This window comes from Oncorhynchus mykiss, chromosome 19 (genome assembly GCF_057628025.1).
Source record: "Oncorhynchus mykiss isolate SJ-2025 chromosome 19, ASM5762802v1, whole genome shotgun sequence".
Lineage (NCBI taxonomy): Eukaryota > Metazoa > Chordata > Actinopteri > Salmoniformes > Salmonidae > Oncorhynchus > Oncorhynchus mykiss.
Window position 1 is genome coordinate 5,272,428 of NC_143040.1, and position 20,073 is coordinate 5,292,500.

At 44.6% G+C, this 20,073-nt stretch overlaps 1 protein-coding gene across 21 annotated transcripts in view; it reads left to right on the forward strand.

Annotated features, from left to right (window-relative positions):
* The window catches only part of LOC110534602 (lysine-specific demethylase 4C), a 64,063-nt gene that overhangs the window by 13,668 nt on the left and 30,322 nt on the right, over positions 1 to 20,073 (forward strand). For 15 of the 21 annotated variants that reach the window (XM_090209921.1, XM_090209924.1, XM_090209922.1 and 12 more), the window contains exons 7-12: positions 74 to 177; positions 4,708 to 4,845; positions 5,639 to 5,829; positions 6,846 to 7,051; positions 9,410 to 12,165; positions 14,280 to 14,394. In XM_090209921.1, the coding sequence (XP_090066047.1) occupies positions 74 to 177; positions 4,708 to 4,845; positions 5,639 to 5,829; positions 6,846 to 7,051; positions 9,410 to 12,165; positions 14,280 to 14,394 (3,510 nt within the window). The remainder of the gene's footprint in view (positions 1 to 73; positions 178 to 4,707; positions 4,846 to 5,638; positions 5,830 to 6,845; positions 7,052 to 9,409; positions 12,166 to 14,279; positions 14,395 to 20,073) is intronic. The other 6 variants (XM_090209923.1, XM_090209932.1, XM_090209933.1 and 3 more) reach the window with 1 other exon arrangement.

Below are 20,073 nucleotides of genomic sequence, written 5' to 3' on the forward strand. Positions count from 1 at the left end.
TCTCCACGTTGTGTGTGTGTGTGTGTGTGTGTGTGTGTGTGTGTGTGTGTGTGTGTGTGTGTGTGTGTTCCAGGTTTCTTCCCCAACGGGTTTAAAGGATGTGAGGCTTTTCTCCGTCACAAGATGACCCTGATCTCCCCTTCTATTCTGAAGAAGTACAGCATCCCCTTCGACAAGGTGAGACAAACTGACTGTCTTAACTGTCACTTTTTAAAACCCTTTCATCTCAACTGTCACTTTTTAAAAGCCTTTCATCTCAACTGTCACTTTTTAAAACCCTTTCATCTCAACTGTCACTTTTTAAAACCCTTTCATCTCAACTGTCACTTTTTAAAACCCTTTCATCTTAATTAACTGTCACTTTTTAAAACCCTCATCTCAACTGTCTCTTTTTAAAAGCCTTTCATCTCAACTGTCACTTTTTAAAACCCTCATCTCAACTGTCACTTTTTAAAAGCCTTTCATCTCAACTGTCACTTTTTAAAAGCCTTTCATCTCAACTGTCACTTTTTAAAAGCCTTTCATCTCAACTGTCACTTTTTAAAAGCCTTTCATCTCAACTGTCACTTTTTAAAAGCCTTTCATCTCAACTGTCACTTTTTAAAAGCCTTTCATCTCTACTGTCACTTTTTAAAAGCCTTTCATCTCTACTGTCACTTTTTAAAAGCCTTTCATCTCTACTGTCACTTTTTAAAAGCCTTTCATCTCAACTGTCACTTTTTAAAAGCCTTTCATCTCAACTGTCACTTTTTAAAAGCCTCATCTCAACTGTCACTTTTTAAAAGCCTTTCATCTCTACTGTCACTTTTTAAAAGCCTTTCATCTCTACTGTCACTTTTTAAAAGCCTTTCATCTCTACTGTCACTTTTTAAAAGCCTTTCATCTCAACTGTCACTTTTTAAAAGCCTTTCATCTCAACTGTCACTTTTTAAAAGCCTTTCATCTCAACTGTCACTTTTTAAAAGCCTTTCATCTCAACTGTCACTTTTTAAAAGCCTTTCATCTCAACTGTCACTTTTTAAACCTCATCTCAACTGTCACTTTTTAAAAGCCTTTCATCTCAACTGTCGCTACAACATAGTTTAGAAGTGTGTTCTAACACTATCACCAACCTGCCTTCTAGTCATCTGTACCAACATTACAACAGCTCTTCACTTTAGTTGATTGTCTTTATGTATTGACTGGTTGTATTGACTGGTTGTATATAGTCTTACAGTTTACTGCTGAGAACCCTAACCTGGTCGTCATTAGAATACGTTAACTACCCTGAGATACCTAACCTGGTCGTCATTAGAATACGTTAACTACCCTGAGATACCTAACCTGGTCGTCATTAGAATACGTTAACTATCCTGAGATACCTAACCTGGTCGTCATTAGGATACGTTAACTATCCTGAGATACCTAACCTGGTCGTCATTAGAATACGTTAACTATCCTGAGATACCTAACCTGGTCGTCATTAGGGTACGTTAACTATCCTGAGATACCTAACCTGGTCGTCATTAGAATACGTTAACTATCCTGAGATACCTAACCTGGTCGTCATTAGAATACGTTAACTATCCTGAGATACCTAACCTGGTCGTCATTAGAATACGTTAACTATCCTGAGATACCTAACCTGGTCGTCATTAGGATACGTTAACTATCCTGAGATGCCTAACCCTAACCTGGTCGTCATTAGGACACGTTAACTACCCTGAGATACCTAACCTGGTCGTCATTAGGACACGTTAACTATCCTGAGATACCTAACCTGGTCGTCATTAGGATACGTTAACTATCCTGAGATGCCTAACCCTAACCTGGTCGTCATTAGGACACGTTAACTATCCTGAGATACCTAACCCTAACCTGGTCGTCATTAGGATACGTTAACTACCCTGAGATACCTAACCTGGTCGTCATTAGGATACGTTAACTATCCTGAGATACCTAACCTGGTCGTCATTAGGATACGTTAACTATCCTGAGATACCTAACCTGGTCGTCATTAGGATATGTTAACTATCCTGAGATACCTAACCTGGTCGTCATTAGGGTACGTTAACTATCCTGAGATACCTAACCTGGTCGTCATTAGGGTACGTTAACTATCCTGAGATACCTAACCTGGTCGTCATTAGGATACGTTAACTATCCTGAGATACCTAACCTGGTCGTCATTAGGATACGTTAACTATCCTGAGATACCTAACCTGGTCGTCATTAGGATACGTTAACTATCCTGAGATACCTAACCTGGTCGTCATTAGGGTACGTTAACTATCCTGAGATACCTAACCTGGTCGTCATTAGGATACGTTAACTATCCTGAGATACCTAACCTGGTCGTCATTAGGATACGTTAACTATCCTGAGATACCTAACCTGGTCGTCATTAGGATACGTTAACTATCCTGAGATACCTAACCTGGTCGTCATTAGGATACGTTAACTATCCTGAGATACCTAACCCTAACCTGGTCGTCATTAGGATACGTTAACTACCCTGAGATACCTAACCCTAACCTGGTCGTCATTAGGATACGTTAACTATCCTGAGATACCTAACCTGGTCGTCATTAGGATACGTTAACTATCCTGAGATACCTAACCCTAACCTGGTCGTCATTAGGATACGTTAACTATCCTGAGATACCTAACCTGGTCGTCATTAGGATACGTTAACTATCCTGAGATACCTAACCCTAACCTGGTTGTCATTAGGATACGTTAACTATCCTGAGATAACTAACCCTAACCTGGTCGTCATTAGGATACGTTAACTACCCTGAGATACCTAACCTGGTCGTCATTAGGATACGTTAACTATCCTGAGATACCTAACCTGGTCGTCATTAGGATACGTTAACTATCCTGAGATACCTAACCTGGTCGTCATTAGGATACGTTAACTATCCTGAGATACCTAACCCTAACCTGGTCGTCATTAGGATACGTTAACTATCCTGAGATACCTAACCTGGTCGTCATTAGGATACGTTAACTATCCTGAGATACCTAACCTGGTCGTCATTAGGGTACGTTAACTATCCTGAGATGCCTAACCTGGTCGTCATTAGGATACGTTAACTATCCTGAGATACCTAACCCTAACCTGGTCGTCATTAGGATACGTTAACTATCCTGAGATACCTAACCCTAACCTGGTCGTCATTAGGATACGTTAACTATCCTGAGATACCTAACCCTAACCTGGTCGTCATTAGGATACGTTAACTATCCTGAGATACCTAACCCTAACCTGGTCGTCATTAGGGTACGTTAACTACCCTGAGATACCTAACCTGGTCGTCATTAGAATACGTTAACTATCCTGAGATACCTAACCTGGTCGTCATTAGGATACGTTAACTACCCTGAGATACCTAACCCTAACCTGGTCGTCATTAGGGTACGTTAACTACCCTGAGATACCTAACCTGGTCGTCATTAGAATACGTTAACTATCCTGAGATACCTAACCTGGTCGTCATTAGGATACGTTAACTATCCTGAGATACCTAACCCTAACCTGGTCGTCATTAGGATACGTTAACTATCCTGAGATGCCTAACCTGGTCGTCATTAGGATACGTTAACTATCCTGAGATACCTAACCCTAACCTGGTCGTCATTAGGATACGTTAACTATCCTGAGATACCTAACCTGGTCGTCATTAGGATACGTTAACTATCCTGAGATACCTAACCTGGTCGTCATTAGGATACGTTAACTATCCTGAGATAACTAACCTGGTCGTCATTAGGATACGTTAACTATCCTGAGATACCTAACCCTAACCTGGTCGTCATTAGGATACGTTAACTATCCTGAGATACCTAACCCTAACCTGGTCGTCATTAGGATACGTTAACTATCCTGAGATACCTAACCTGGTCGTCATTAGGATACGTTAACTATCCTGAGATACCTAACCTGGTCGTCATTAGGATACGTTAACTATCCTGAGATACCTAACCTGGTCGTCATTAGGATATGTTAACTATCCTGAGATACCTAACCTGGTCGTCATTACGATACGTTAACTATCCTGAGATACCTAACCCTAACCTGGTCGTCATTAGGGTACGTTAACTATCCTGAGATACCTAACCTGGTCGTCATTAGGATACGTTAACTATCCTGAGATACCTAACCTGGTCGTCATTAGGATACGTTAACTATCCTGAGATACCTAACCTGGTCGTCATTACGATACGTTAACTATCCTGAGATACCTAACCCTAACCTGGTCGTCATTAGGACACGTTAACTATCCTGAGATACCTAACCCTAACCTGGTCGTCATTAGGATACGTTAACTATCCTGAGATACCTAACCCTAACCTGGTCGTCATTAGGACACGTTAACTATCCTGAGATACCTAACCTGGTCGTCATTACGATACGTTAACTATCCTGAGATACCTAACCCTAACCTGGTCGTCATTAGGACACGTTAACTATCCTGAGATACCTAACCTGGTCGTCATTAGGATATGTTAACTATCCTGAGATACTGTCTGGACCTGGTCGTCATTAGGAGAGAGGTTGTGTATATGTGAGGCTGATACGTTGGCTAGATTAACACAAGTGATCCTGCCAACAGCAGTGTGGGAGATTCTCTTTTCTGTCAAGGGATCTCAATGGGGGACAAATTGAGGAAATTTGCCAGTGGTTTTGTCCTCAATAACTCCCCCCCCCTCCCCCCTCTCCAGATCACCCAGGAGGCAGGCGAGTTTATGATCACCTTTCCCTATGGCTACCACGCTGGCTTCAACCACGGCTTCAACTGTGCCGAGTCGACCAACTTCGCCAGCGTCCGATGGATCGACTACGGCAAGGTGGCCACTCAGGTAAGATGAAGAGAACACCACACTGTTTACTCTGAGCTGTTTCTGTTGTGTGTATTTCCACGTGGAACCAGGGACCCCTCCAGAACTATGGTCAGTACCTCTGGGGGGGGAGGCAGTACTTCTGGGTCTCAGGGCAGGTGATGTCACTTTCACAATGGAAGCTTCTAGCACACACAGCTAACAAGCTAGACGTTCTACTTTCCCTACGCACACAGCTAACAAGCTAGAGATTCTACTTCCCCCTGGACACACAGCTAACAAGCTAGAGATTCTACTTCCCCCTGGACACACAGCTAACAAGCTAGAGATTCTACTTCCCCCTGGACACACAGCTAACAAGCTAGAGATTCTACTTCCCCCTGCACACACAGCTAACAAGCTAGAGATTCTAGTATGCTAGTCTGGTTCCTAACCCTCCTCCCTACCTCTCTAGTCTCCATTTGTGGAGAGGTTCCACACTAAATAGTATGCTAGTCTGGTTCCTAACCCTCCTCCCTACCTCTCTAGTCTCCATTTGTGGAGAGGTTCCACACTAAATAGTATGCTAGTCTGGTTCCTAACCCCCCTCCCTACCTCTCTAGTCTCCATTTGTGGAGAGGTTCCACACTAAATAGTATGCTAGTCTGGTTCCTAACCCTCCTCCCTACCTCTCTAGTCTCCATTTGTGGAGAGGTTCCACACTAAATAGTATGCTAGTCTGGTTCCTAACCCTCCTCCCGACCTCTCTAGTCTCCATTTGTGGAGAGGTTCCACACTAAATAGTATGCTAACTCCCTTCTCCCCTCCTCCCTAGTGTACATGCAGTAAAGACATGGTGAAGATCAGCATGGATCCCTTTGTGAAGTGGTTCCAACCGGACCGCTATGCTGTGTGGAAGCTGGGGAAAGACTCCTGTCCTCTGGACCACACCCGAGCCACGCCCGCCACCACCCCAGAACTGCAGAACTGGCTTCAGCGCAGCCGGGTCAAGACCCCTGTGAACAGGTATGAGGACGGAGGAGGAGGATGGGGAGGGAGGAGGAGGATGGGGATGGAGAGGTGTGGGAGGAGGAGGATGGGGATGGAGGGAGGAGGGGTGTGGGAGGAGGAGGGAGGAGTTTGGATGGGGATGGATGGAGGGAGGGAGGGGTGTGGGAGGAGGAGGATGGAGGGAGGATGGGGAGGGAGGGGTGTGGGAGGAGGAGGATGGAGATGGAGAAGGGAGGGAGGGGTGGGAGGGGTGTGGGAGGAGGAGGATGGTGTGGGAGAAGGAGGGAGGGGGATGGAGGAGGGAGGGAGGGGTGTGGGAGGAGGATGGGATGGAGGAGGGAGGGAGGGGTGTGGGAGGAGGAGGGAGCAGGAGGATGGGGATGGAGGAGGGAGGGAGGGGTGTGGGAGGAGGATGGGATGGAGGAGGGAGGGAGGGGTGTGGGAGGAGGAGGGAGCAGGAGGATGGGGATGGAGGGGTGTGGGAGGAGGATGGGGAGGGAGGAGGGAGAGAGGGGTGTGGGAGGAGGAGGGAGCCGGAGGATGGGGATGTAGGGGTGTGGGAGGAGAAGGAGGAGGATGAGGTGGAGGGAGGGGTGTGGGAGGATGGGGATGGAGGAGGGAGAGAGGGGTGTGGGAGGAGGAGGGAGCCGGAGGATGGGGATGTAGGGGTGTGGGAGGAGGAGGAGGATGGGGATGGAGGGGTGTGGGAGGAGGATGGGGATGGAGGAGGGAGGGAGGAGGGAGAGAGGGGTGTGGGAGGAGGAGGGAGCCGGAGGATGGGGATGTAGGGGTGTGGGAGGAGGAGGAGGATGGGGTGGAGGGAGGGGTGTGGGAGGATGGGGATGGAGGAGGGAGAGAGGGGTGTGGGAGGAGGAGGGAGCCGGAGGATGGGGATGTAGGGGTGTGGGAGGAGGAGGATGGGGTGGAGGGAGGGGTGTGGGAGGATGGGGATGGAGGAGGGAGGTATTTTTTTTTACATTGTTCTGAATAAGTGACATGTCAAAGAGATGCTAAATGTGTCCCCTTTACAGCAGCCTCTCACACCCACGGACCAGATCCAAGCGCCTGAGGACCAGCGAGGAGCCTGTCGCCTTGGAAGGGTGCTCTGTCCTGGGTAGGAGGAGGGGCCTCGGAGGCACCCTGGGTCCCAAGGTCCGGAGAGGCTGCAGGGCTGGGGAGGATGAGGACGATGAGGAGGAAGGAGAGGATCAGACTGAGAATACACTCCGGCTCCCTGGTAAGAGATTAGTTGATTTGATTCTGAATGATTTATTGATCGATGGTAAGAGATCCTATTAAATGACTAGAGGGGCTATGTCATGAACCTTCGACGTTCCACAATGGGGTGAAAATGTCAGCCATATTGGTCAGGGAGAAATCCAAACCAGTCTAATTGGAATGAATGGCAGTAGAGGCATAATTCTGCGACTTAAAATAAAACTAAGGTGTGTGATATATCAGAAATTGTGCAATAGAATTATTGTCAACCAAAAATATTGTCCAAAAAAATGAATGGGAACCATTTGTCTAAAACAGTCTGGCTAACTAACAGATATACAGTGCAGACGAAATTCGTTAACTTCGTTATTTTACACCATGTCTTATAAACAGCACTGGGAAAGCGTGGTTGACCAAATCCCTGACCAAAATGGCTGCCCTTTATCCCATCATAAGAAGGTTCATGTCCATTCTAGAATTGTAATTCCTAATTCTATGGCTAACTCATCATAAGCAGGTTCATGTCCATTCTAGAATTGTAATTCCTAATTCTATGGGTAACCCATCATAAGCAGGTTCATGTCCATTCTATAATTATCATTCCTAATTCTATGGGTAACACATCATAAGAAGGTTCATGTCCATTCTAGAATTGTAATTCCTAATTCTATGGGTAACTCATCATAAGCAGGTTCATTCTAGAATTGTAATTCCTAATTCTATGGGTAACTCATCATAAGCAGGTTCATGTCCATTCTAGAATTGTAATTCCTAATTCTATGGGTAACTCATCATAAGCAGGTTCATTCTAGAATTGTAATTCCTAATTCTATGGGTAACTCATCATAAGCAGGTTCATTCTAGAATTGTAATTCCTAATTCTATGGGTAACCCATCATAAGCAGGTTCATGTCCATTCTATAATTATCATTCCTAATTCTATGGCTAACCCATCATAAGCAGGTTCATGTCCATTCTAGAATTGTAATTCCTAATTCTATGGGTAACCCATCATAAGCAGGTTCATTCTAGAATTGTAATTCCTAATTCTATGGCTAACCCATCATAAGCAGGTTCATGTCCATTCTAGAATTGTAATTCATAATTCTATGGCTAACCCCTCATAAGCAGGTTCATGTCCATTATAGAATTGTAATTCCTAATTCTATGCGTAACCCCTCATAAGCAGGTTCATGTCCATTCTAGAATTGTAATTCCTAATTCTATGCGTAACCCCTCATAAGCAGGTTCATGTCCATTCTAGAATTGTAATTCCTAATTCTATGCGTAACCCATCATAAGCAGGTTCATGTCCATTCTAGAATTGTAATTCCTAATTCTATGGGTAACCCCTCATAAGCATGTTCATGTCCATTCTAGAATTGTAATTCCTAATTCTATGGGTAACTCATCATAAGCAGGTTCATGTCCATTCTAGAATTGTAATTCCTAATTCTATGGCTAACTCATCATAAGCAGGTTCATGTCCATTCTAGAATTGTAATTCCTAATTCTATGGGTAACACATCATAAGCAGGTTCATGTTCATTCTAGAATTGTAATTCCTAATTCTATGGGTAACCCCTCATAAGCATGTTCATGTCCATTCTAGAATTGTAATTCCTAATTCTATGGGTAACTCATCATAAGCAGGTTCATGTCCATTCTAGAATTGTAATTCCTAATTCTATGGGTAACACATCATAAGAAGGTTCATGTCCATTCTAGAATTGTAATTCCTAATTCTATGGGTAACCCCTCATAAGCATGTTCATGTCCATTCTAGAATTGTAATTCCTAATTCTATGGGTAACTCATCATAAGCAGGTTCATGTCCATTCTAGAATTGTAATTCCTAATTCTATGGCTAACCCATCATAAGCAGGTTCATGTCCATTCTAGAATTGTCATTCCTAATTCTATGGGTAACTCATCATAAGCAGGTTCATGTCCATTCTAGAATTGTAATTCCTAATTCTATGGGTAACACATCATAAGAAGGTTCATGTCCATTCTAGAATTGTAATTCCTAATTCTATGGGTAACCCCTCATAAGCATGTTCATGTCCATTCTAGAATTGTAATTCCTAATTCTATGGGTAACCCCTCATAAGCATGTTCATGTCCATTCTAGAATTGTAATTCCTAATTCTATGGGTAACCCATCATAAGCATGTTCATGTCCATTCTAGAATTGTAATTCCTAATTCTATGCGTTAGAGATCCAAACGGACCCAAGCCTTTTCTTCTGTTAAATCTTCTGGATTCGAGTCCATGTAGACGAATATTTTATCATTCAAATGTTGTTGTTTTTTGACCATCTCAAAGTTATTTTTTTTTATCTGAGTGGATTTTCTGTTGTGTCTCTGTTCCACAGGTCCTTGTCGGCAGATGTGTGTGGTGAAAGTCAACAGAATGGAAGTGGAGAGTGACCGGTTGGCCTTCCCCTGTCCTCCTGAACCTCTGCGCCCCTCGTCTTTCCCCTCTCTCTCTTCCGACTTCTCTTCTCGCCCCTCTCCCTCTCTGACCCCTGTCTCAGTGGACACCACAGAACAAGGGACAGGGGTAGGGACTCACCCCTCCTCACCCCATCTGCATCCCACTAACCCCCCACAGAACCCCTCAGGGTCAGAGTTCGCAGAGGTCATTAAAGGACCCCATCAGAGGTCCGAGGCTGCCCCAACACCTGCCCGATCAGAAAGAAGAGAAATCCCCGGAGGACCGTTTAAGTCAGTATGTATAGAATCGACTCCACTGGGACAGGTCCCCAAGGACTGCTCTGTGGATGTCCACCCCTCTCCAGACCCCTTACGGACCAGGTTACCTTCCCCCAGAACGGTGCACCCGACTGGGGCTCAGGGGTGTACGGACTCGGCCTGTGGTGGCCCTGGAGCTTTTCAATCAAGTTCTTCTTGCGTAGAGAAGTCGTCTTTTAACCTAACCTCAATCCTAGCCCCCTGCACTGAGTATACAATGGATACGTGTCAAGGTACTGCGGTTAATACTACTACTACTACTACTACTACTACTACACACAGCAGTCACACCTCTGAAAGCAAAACACCAGCACTTTACAATGACATTTACACGAACACTGACTCCGGGTCCAGAGGACCTGTTATTTCTGGTTCTGGTCCGGGTCCAGCTAACTTGTTCAGGTGTAATGAAAAAAACTGCACTCCCGTTGAAAACCGTTCCGCTCTCCCGATGTGTACCACACACAACCGTGTCCCCATACAAAACCCTTCCCTTCTTCCGAGGTGTAGTTTACGAGACCGTTGCCCTCCTCTCCTCCAGAGGATCAACGGGGTGGACATGCCCTTCCTCACTCCAGAACTGTCTGGAGAGACGAGGTTCTGCCCGCCCCTGCCGCCCGTTCTCACCCAGGAGATGCCCTCCCTCACACTCGCCGTCAGCGGAGGTCACGCCGAGATCAAAGGTCAGAGGTCGTCGTCCTCCTCCTCGACTGGCCGACACGGTGGTGCTCTAACCTTACCGGATTTGCCGGGCAGTCACCCGGTCCTCGCCCCCGTGCTCCGACGCGAGACACCCACGACCCTCTCGCCAGGAACGGAAACGTTAACGGACGAGGTGTGCGAGGTGGAGTTGGCGTCAAAGAAGTCGGAGGAAGAGGATTTTCGACCGTTAGCGCCTTACAGCGACTGGCGCTTGGGTTCTGCTGAAGACCACCATAGACCAGAGCTGGATTTACAGTTGGCGGCTTACGTGGCTAATGCGACTAGCAATGCTCGGCCCAAAATGGCCGCCTCTCTGCACAAAATGGCCCCCTCTCGGCACTCTGGTCCAACTGAAGAACACCACCATAGGCCAGAGCTGGAGTTACAGGTAGCAGCTTACGCGGATAGCGCAACTAGCGACGCTCAACCCGAAATGGACGCCTCTCTGCACAAAATGGCCGCCGACGCTTCCCATCTAGAAGCACTACCAATCCAAACATTGTCTGAGGCAGTGCTGACCACCGAGAACCACTGTAGTCGAACCTCCGCGGAGACCCATGCTAGCAATAATAACCACATGCTCTGTGACGTTACACTACTGCCAACGCAGAAAATCCAGAAACACGGGTCCTCGACGGCAACTGCAGCAGTATCCATGGACTCCGACTCAGAAGGATCCTCTCAAAGAGACGATGTATTTAGAGACTCCAGCACTAAGGGTTTATATCTAGCTAGCACCAGTTTGACTTCTAAAGATACGTTGGCCCACTCTTCTGAGCTGAGTGAATTAAATGACCATTCAGCAACAGCAACAGCACAACACCAACACAACCATGACCAAACTCCACACTCAAACATGGATGCCGTTTGTAGTTCCCGAAATGTGGAATCCATTTGTAGTTCCCAAAACGTGGATTCCATTTGTAGTTCCCGAAATGTGGAATCCATTTGTAGTTCCCAAAACGTGGATTCCATTTGTAGTTCCCAAAACGTGGATTCCATTTGTATTTCTCGAAACGTGGACTCTGTTTGTAGTTCCCAAAGTCTCTACCTGGAGCCCAAACCTTTCTCAGACGGCATCTGGAAGAACCTCAACTCCCAGAGTCCTGCGGTGCTCATCGAGAGCCTCCACCACCCGGAGCTCCCCGCCGACTATACCCACGATGCACTACCTTACACCATGTGGACTGAGCCGCAGTGCAAAGAGGTCACGGACCTCGATCACGAAACTGAGACGGACGACCAGGACCCGGAGGGACATGGGGACGGGCCTCTCACCTGGGCTCAGCTGGAGTCCACCTCTCTGGGGTCGGCCGGTGTCGGGGAGCCCCTGGGCCTCTGTGGAGACTTTGAGCTCCAGAGAGGGGAGGTGGAGGCAGCGGAAGCCCTGGCTCTGTGCAGGGAACTGGGGGTGGAGAGGGAGGCCGAGGGGGCTCTAGAACCTGACCCTCCCGGATCGCCCTTGGAGGAGAGACCGGGGGAAGGGGAGGTGTCCGATATGGAAGAGGGAGATTCGGAGGATGAGGGGCAGAGCAGCACGAGGGAAGAGAGTAGTAGTGAGTCATCGGAAGGAGAGGCTGAAGAAGAGGAGGAGGAAGGGGAGGAAGATTATGATAATGATTTGAGCGACTTTGAGTGTGGCGACTCGGGGCTGGAACCTGGAGAGGTTTGCACTGTGCGTATGGCTGCTGAGACACATAAACACGATAAAGCACACACACACATACGATAACACACACACATACGATAACACACACACACACACACACATATACGATAACACACACACATACGATAACACACACACATACGAATTCACACACACACACATATACGATAACACACACATATACGATAACACACACACACATATACGATAACACACACACATATACGATAACACACACACACACATACGATAACACACACACATATACGATAACACACACACACATATACGATAACGCACACACACACATACGATAACACACACACACATACACACATATACGATAACACACACACACATATACGATAACACACACACATATACGATAACACACACACACACATATACGATAACACACACACACACACATATACGATAACACACACACATATACGATAATGCACACACATATACGATAACACACACACACACATATACGATAACGCACACACACACATACGATAACACACACACACATACACACATATACGATAACACACACACACATATACGATAACACACACACATACGATAACACACACACATACGATAACACACACACACACACACACACATATACGATAACACACACACACATATACGATAACACACACACACATACGATAACACACACACACATACACACATATATGATAATGCACACACACATACGATAACACACACACTTTGGAAAATGCCCATTTCAATCCATCTGATTATCTTTTCAACACCATGTTATGTATATATCTATATTTAATCCAAGACTGGTTTTATTATGCGCTTCAGAAATGTACCGCTGACATTAGTTCCCTCGTTTAGCTGCACGGTGACCTTAGGTTTGTCCCAATTGGCACCATGTTCCCTATATAGGGCATTCATTTTGAACAGGGGCTTAGTCAAAATATCCCTATTCGGGCCCTGGTCAAAATATCCCTATTGGGGCCCAGGTCAAAATATCCCTATTGGGGCCCAGGTCAAAATATCCCTATTGGGGCCCAGGTCAAAATATCCCTATTGGGGCCCAGGTCAAAATATCCCTATTGGGGCCCAGGTCAAAATATCCCTATTGGGGCCCAGGTCAAAATATCCCTATTGGGGCCCAGGTCAAAATATCCCTATTGGGGCCCAGGTCAAAATATCCCTATTGGGGCCCAGGTCAAAATATCCCTATTGGGGCCCAGGTCAAAATATCCCTATTGGGGCCCAGGTCAAAATATCCCTATTGGGGCCCAGGTCAAAATATCCCTATTGGGGCCCAGGTCAAAATATCCCTATTGGGGCCCAGGTCAAAATATCCCTATTGGGGCCCAGGTCAAAATATCCCTATTGGGGCCCAGGTCAAAATATCCCTATTGGGGCCCAGGTCAAAATATCCCTATTGGGGCCCAGGTCAAAATATCCCTATTGGGGCCCAGGTCAAAATATCCCTATTGGGGCCCAGGTCAAAATATTCCTATTGGGGCCCAGGTCAAAATATCCCTATTGGGGCCCAGGTCAAAATATCCCTATTGGGGCCCCAGTCAAAATATCCCTATTGGGGCCCCTGTCAAAATATCCCTATTGGGGCCCCGGTCAAAATATCCCTATTGGGGCCCCGGTCAAAATATCCCTATTGGGGCCCCGGTCAAAATATCCCTATTGGGGCCCCTGTCAAAATATCCCTATTGGGGCCCAGGTCAAAATATCCCTATTGGGGCCCAGGTCAAAATATCCCTATTGGGGCCCAGGTCAAAATATCCCTATTGGGGCCCAGGTCAAAATATCCCTATTGGGGCCCCGGTCAAAATATCCCTATTGGGGCCCCTGTCAAAATATCCCTATTGGGGCCCCGGTCAAAATATCCCTATTGGGGCCCCTGTCAAAATATCCCTATTGGGGCCCTAGCCAATTTACTCCCCTATGGGCCCCGGTCAATGTGGTGCACTATGGAATAGGGTGTCATTTGGGGAGGGGGCAACGACAACGACACCTTTAAACTTTGAACCCTGACCACTGTTCTCTTCCAGTATCCAGCTGCACCACACACACACCAATGACATTTGACCCCCTGTCTTTCCCAGTACCCTGCTGCTCCGCTGGCGAAGAGAACCAGTAAGAGCTGGCGTCGCCCTCTGAGGAAGCCCACCGCCCGGGCCGTGCCCTCCACTGTCAAACAACAGGCTGTCAGCGACGACGGTAGGCACACACACACACACACACACTCACACACACACTCTCTCACACTCTCTCACTCTCTCTCACTCTCTCTCACTCTCTCTCACTCTCTCACTCTCACATACACACAGGGAAGGTTTTTGATGACGGTAGGTTTACCGATGAGTTTAGCCTCAGGAATGCTAGCCACATTCTTTAACATTGTTACCTGCATAGAAGCAACTTCAAACTGTTTTACTTCCTTATGAACGACTCCCACTCTTTAACATTGTTACCTGGATAGAAGCAACTTCAAACTGTTTTACTTCCTTATGAACGACTCCCACTCTTTAACATTGTTACCTGGATAGAAGCAACATCAAACTGTTTTACTTCCTTATGAACGACTCCCACTCTTTAACATTGTTACCTGCATAGAAGCAACTTCAAACTGTTTTACTTCCTTGTGAACGACTCCCACTCTTTAACATTGTTACCTGGATAGAAGCAACATCAAACTGTTTTACTTCCTTATGAACGACTCCCACTCTTTAACATTGTTACCTGGATAGAAGCAACTTCAAACTGTTTTACTTCCTTATGAACGACTCCCACTCTTTAACATTGTTACCTGCATAGAAGCAACATCAAACTGTTTTACTTCCTTGTGAACGACTCCCACTCTTTAACATTGTTACCTGGATAGAAGCAACATCAAACTGTTTTACTTCCTTATGAACGACTCCCACTCTTTAACATTGTTACCTGCAAAGAAGCAACTTCAAACTGTTTTACTTCCTTATGAACGACTCCCACTCTTTAACATTGTTACCTGGATAGAAGCAACTTCAAACTGTTTTACTTCCTTATGAACGACTCCCACTCTTTAACATTGTTACCTGGATAGAAGCAACATCAAACTGTTTTACTTCCTTGTGAACGACTCCTTTTAAGAACAACTGACATTAATATGTCCATTCATTAACTGTCCATTGACAGGTTTTTTTAAACATTTTTATTGGACATTATATACAGTTCTTGAAATAGATTATTATATAGAGTAAGCATCCTACAGAAGTCAAGATTACAATATTAAGCCACACCCCCGAAACAGATTATTATATAGAGTAAGCATCCTACAGAAGTCAAGATTACAATATTAAGCCACACCCCCGAAACAGATCATTATATAGAGTAAGCATCCTACAGAAGTCAAGATTACAATATTAAGCCACACCCCCGAAACAGATTATTATATAGAGTAAGCATCCTACAGAAGTCAAGATTACAATATTAAGCCACACCCCCGAAACAGATCATTATATAGAGTAAGCATCCTACAGAAGTCAAGATTACAATATTAAGCCACACCCCCGAAACAGATTATTATCTAGAGTAAGCATCCTACAGAAATCAAGATTACAATATTAAGCCACACCCCCGAAACAGATTATTATCTAGAGTAAGCATCCTACAGAAGTCAAGATTACAATATTAAGCCACACCCCCGAAACAGATTATTATCTAGAGTAAGCATCCTACAGAAATCAAGATTACAATATTAAGCCACACCCCCGAAACAGATTATTATATAGAGTAAGCATCCTACAGAAGTCAAGATTACAATATTAAGCCACACCCCCGAAACAGATTATTATCTAGAGTAAGCATCCTACAGAAATCAAGATTACAATATTAAGCCACACCCCCGAAACAGATTATTATCTAGAGTAAGCATCCTACAGAAGTCAAGATTACAATATTAAGCCACACCCCCGAAACAGATTATTATATAGAGTAAGCATCATACAGAAGTCAAGATTACAGTATTAAGCCACACCCCCGAAACAGATTATTATATAGAGTAAGCATCCTACAGAAGTCAAGATTACAATATTAAGCCACACCCCCGAAACTAACAAACTAAACCCAACATATGATATTAAAACCCAACATTCCCTGTTAGTCCATTAACAGTGTTAATATGTTATATTAAAACCCAACATTCCCTGTTAGTCCATTAACAGTGTTAATATGTTATATTTACCCCAACATTCCCTGTTAGTCCATTAACAGTGTTAATATGTTATATTTAACCCAACATTCCCTGTTAGTCCATTAACAGTGTTAATATGTTATATTTACCCCAACATTCCCTGTTAGTCCATTAACAGTGTTAATATGTTATATTTAACCCAACATTCCCTGTTAGTCCATTAACAGTGTTAATATGTTATATTTACCCCAACAGTCCCTGTTAGTCCATTAACAGTGTTAATATGTTATATTTACCCCAACATTCCCTGTTAGTCCATTAACAGTGTTAATATGTTATATTTAACCCAACATTCCCTGTTAGTCCATTAACAGTGTTAATATGTTATATTTACCCCAACAGTCCCTGTTAGTCCATTAACAGTGTTAATATGTTATATTTACCCCAACATTCCCTGTTAGTCCATTAACAGTGTTAATATGTTATATTTAACCCAACATTCCCTGTTAGTCCATTAACAGTGTTAATATGTTATATTTAACCCAACATTCCCTGTTAGTCCATTAACAGTGTTAATATGTTATATTTAACCCAACATTCCCTGTTAGTCCATTAACAGTGTTAATATGTTATATTTAACCCAACAGTCCCTGTTAGTCCATTAACAGTGTTAATATGTTATATTTAACCCAACATTCCCTGTTAGTCCATTAACAGTGTTAATATGTTATATTTACCCCAACAGTCCCTGTTAGTCCATTAACAGTGTTAATATGTTATGTTTAACCCAACATTCCCTGTTAGTCCATTAACAGTGTTAATATGTTATATTAAAACCCAACATTCCCTGTTAGTCCATTAACAGTGTTAATATGTTATATTTAACCCAACAGTCCCTGTTAGTCCATTAACAGTGTTAATATGTTATATTTAACCCAACATTCCCTGTTAGTCCATTAACAGTGTTAATATGTTATATTTAACCCAACATTCCCTGTTAGTCCATTAACAGTGTTAATATTTTATGTTTAACCAGGCAAGTCAGTTAAATACGCATTTAGATTTTCAAGGACGACATGAAGTCCCATTCAAACATGATAAAGTACAGCTACCCCAAACGATCCAGAATGACTACCCCAAAACAGCTACAACAAACGATCCAGAATGACTACCCCAAAACAGCTACAACAAACGATCCAGAATGACTACCCCAAAACAGCTACAACAAACGATCCAGAATGACTACCCCAAAACAGCTACAACAAACGATCCAGAATGACTACCCCAAAACAGCTACAACAAACGATCCAGAATGACTACCCCAAAACAGCTACAACAAACGATCCAGAATGACTACCCCAAAACAGCTACAACAAACGATCCAGAATGACTACCCCAAAACAGCTACAACAAACGATCCAGAATGACTACCCCAAAACAGCTACAACAAACGATCCAGAATGACTACCCCAAAACAGCTACAACAAACGATCCAGAATGACTACCCCAAAACAGCTACAACAAACGATCCAGAATGACTACCCCAAAACAGCTACAACAAACGATCCAGAATGACTACCCCAAAACAGCTACAACAAACGATCCAGAATGACTACCCCAAAACAGCTACAACAAACGATCCAGAATGACTACCCCAAAACAGCTACAACAAACGATCCAGAATGACTACCCCAAAACAGCTACAACAAACGATCCAGAATGACTACCCCAAAACAGCTACAACAAACGATCCAGAATGACTACCCCAAAACAGCTACAACAAACGATCCAGAATGACTACCCCAAAACAGCTACAACAAACGATCCAGAATGACTACCCCAAAACAGCTACAACAAACGATCCAGAATGACTACCCCAAAACAGCTACAACAAACGATCCAGAATGACTACCCCAAAACAGCTACAACAAACGATCCAGAATGACTACCCCAAAACAGCTACAACAAACGATCCAGAATGACTACCCCAAAACAGCTACAACAAACGATCCAGAATGACTACCCCAAAACAGCTACAACAAACGATCCAGAATGACTACCCCAAAACAGCTACAACAAACGATCCAGAATGACTACCCCAAAACAGCTATAACAAACGGCCCAGAATGACTACCCCAAAACAGCTACAACAAACGATCCAGAATGACTACCCCAAAACAGCTACAACAAACGATCCAGAATGACTACCCCAAAACAGCTACAACAAACGGCCCAGAATGACTACCCCAAAACAGCTATAACAAACGATCCAGAATGACTACCCCAAAACAGCTATAACAAACGGCCCAGAATGACTACCCCAAAACAGCTATAACAAACGATCCAGAATGACTACCCCAAAACAGCTATAACAAACGGCCCAGAATGACTACCCCAAAACAGCTATAACAAACGATCCAGAATGACTACCCCAAAACAGCTATAACAAACGGCCCAGAATGACTACCCCAAAACAGCTACAACAAACGATCCAGAATGACTACCCCAAAACAGCTACAACAAACGATCCAGAATGACTACCCCAAAACAGCTACAACAAACGGCCCAGAATGACTACCCCAAAACAGCTATAACAAACGATCCAGAATGACTACCCCAAAACAGCTACAACAAACGGCCCAGAATGACTACCCCAAAACAGCTATAACAAACGATCCAGAATGACTACCCCAAAACAGCTATAACAAACGGCCCAGAATGACTACCCCAAAACAGCTATAACAAACAATCCAGAATGACTACCCCAAAACAGCTATAACAAACGGCCCAGAATGACTACCCCAAAACAGCTATAACAAACGATCCAGAATGACTACCCCAAAACAGCTATAACAAACGGCCCAGAATGACTACCCCAAAACAGCTACAACAAACGATCCAGAATGACTACCCCAAAACAGCTACAACAAACGATCCAGAATGACTACCCCAAAACAGCTATAACAAACGGCCCAGAATGACAACCCCAAACAACCCAGAATGACAACCCAGAATGACAACCCCAAACAACCCCGAACGACCCAGAACGACAACCCCAAACGACCCAGAACGATAACCCCAAACGACCCAGAACGATAACCCCAAACGACCCAGAACGATAACCCCAAACGACCCAGAACGATAACCCCAAACGACCCAGAATGACGACCCAGAATGACAACCCAAACGACCCAGAATGACAACCCCAAACAACCCAGAACGACGACCCAGAATGACAACCCCAAACGACCCAGAATGACAACCCCAAACAACCCAGAACGACCCAGAATGACAACCCCAAACAACCCAGAATGACAACCCCAAACCACCCAGAACGACCCAGAATGACAACCACAAACAACCCAGAACGACCCAGAATGACAACCCCAAACAACCCAGAATGACAACCCCAAACAACCTAGAACGACCCAGAATGACAACTGTCAGTCTCTCTGGATAAGAGAGTCTGCTAAATGACTCCCTACTGTCAGTCTCTCTGGATAAGAGAGTCTGCTAAATGACTCCCTACTGTCAGTCTCTCTGGATAAGAGAGTCTGCTAAATGACTTTCTACTGTCAGTCTCTCTGGATAAGAGAGTCTGCTAAATGACTCACTTACTGTCAGTCTCTCTGGATCAGAGAGTCTGCTAAATGACTCCCTACTGTAAGTCTCTCTGGATAAGAGAGTCTGCTAAATGACTCCCTACTGTCAGTCTCTCTGGATAA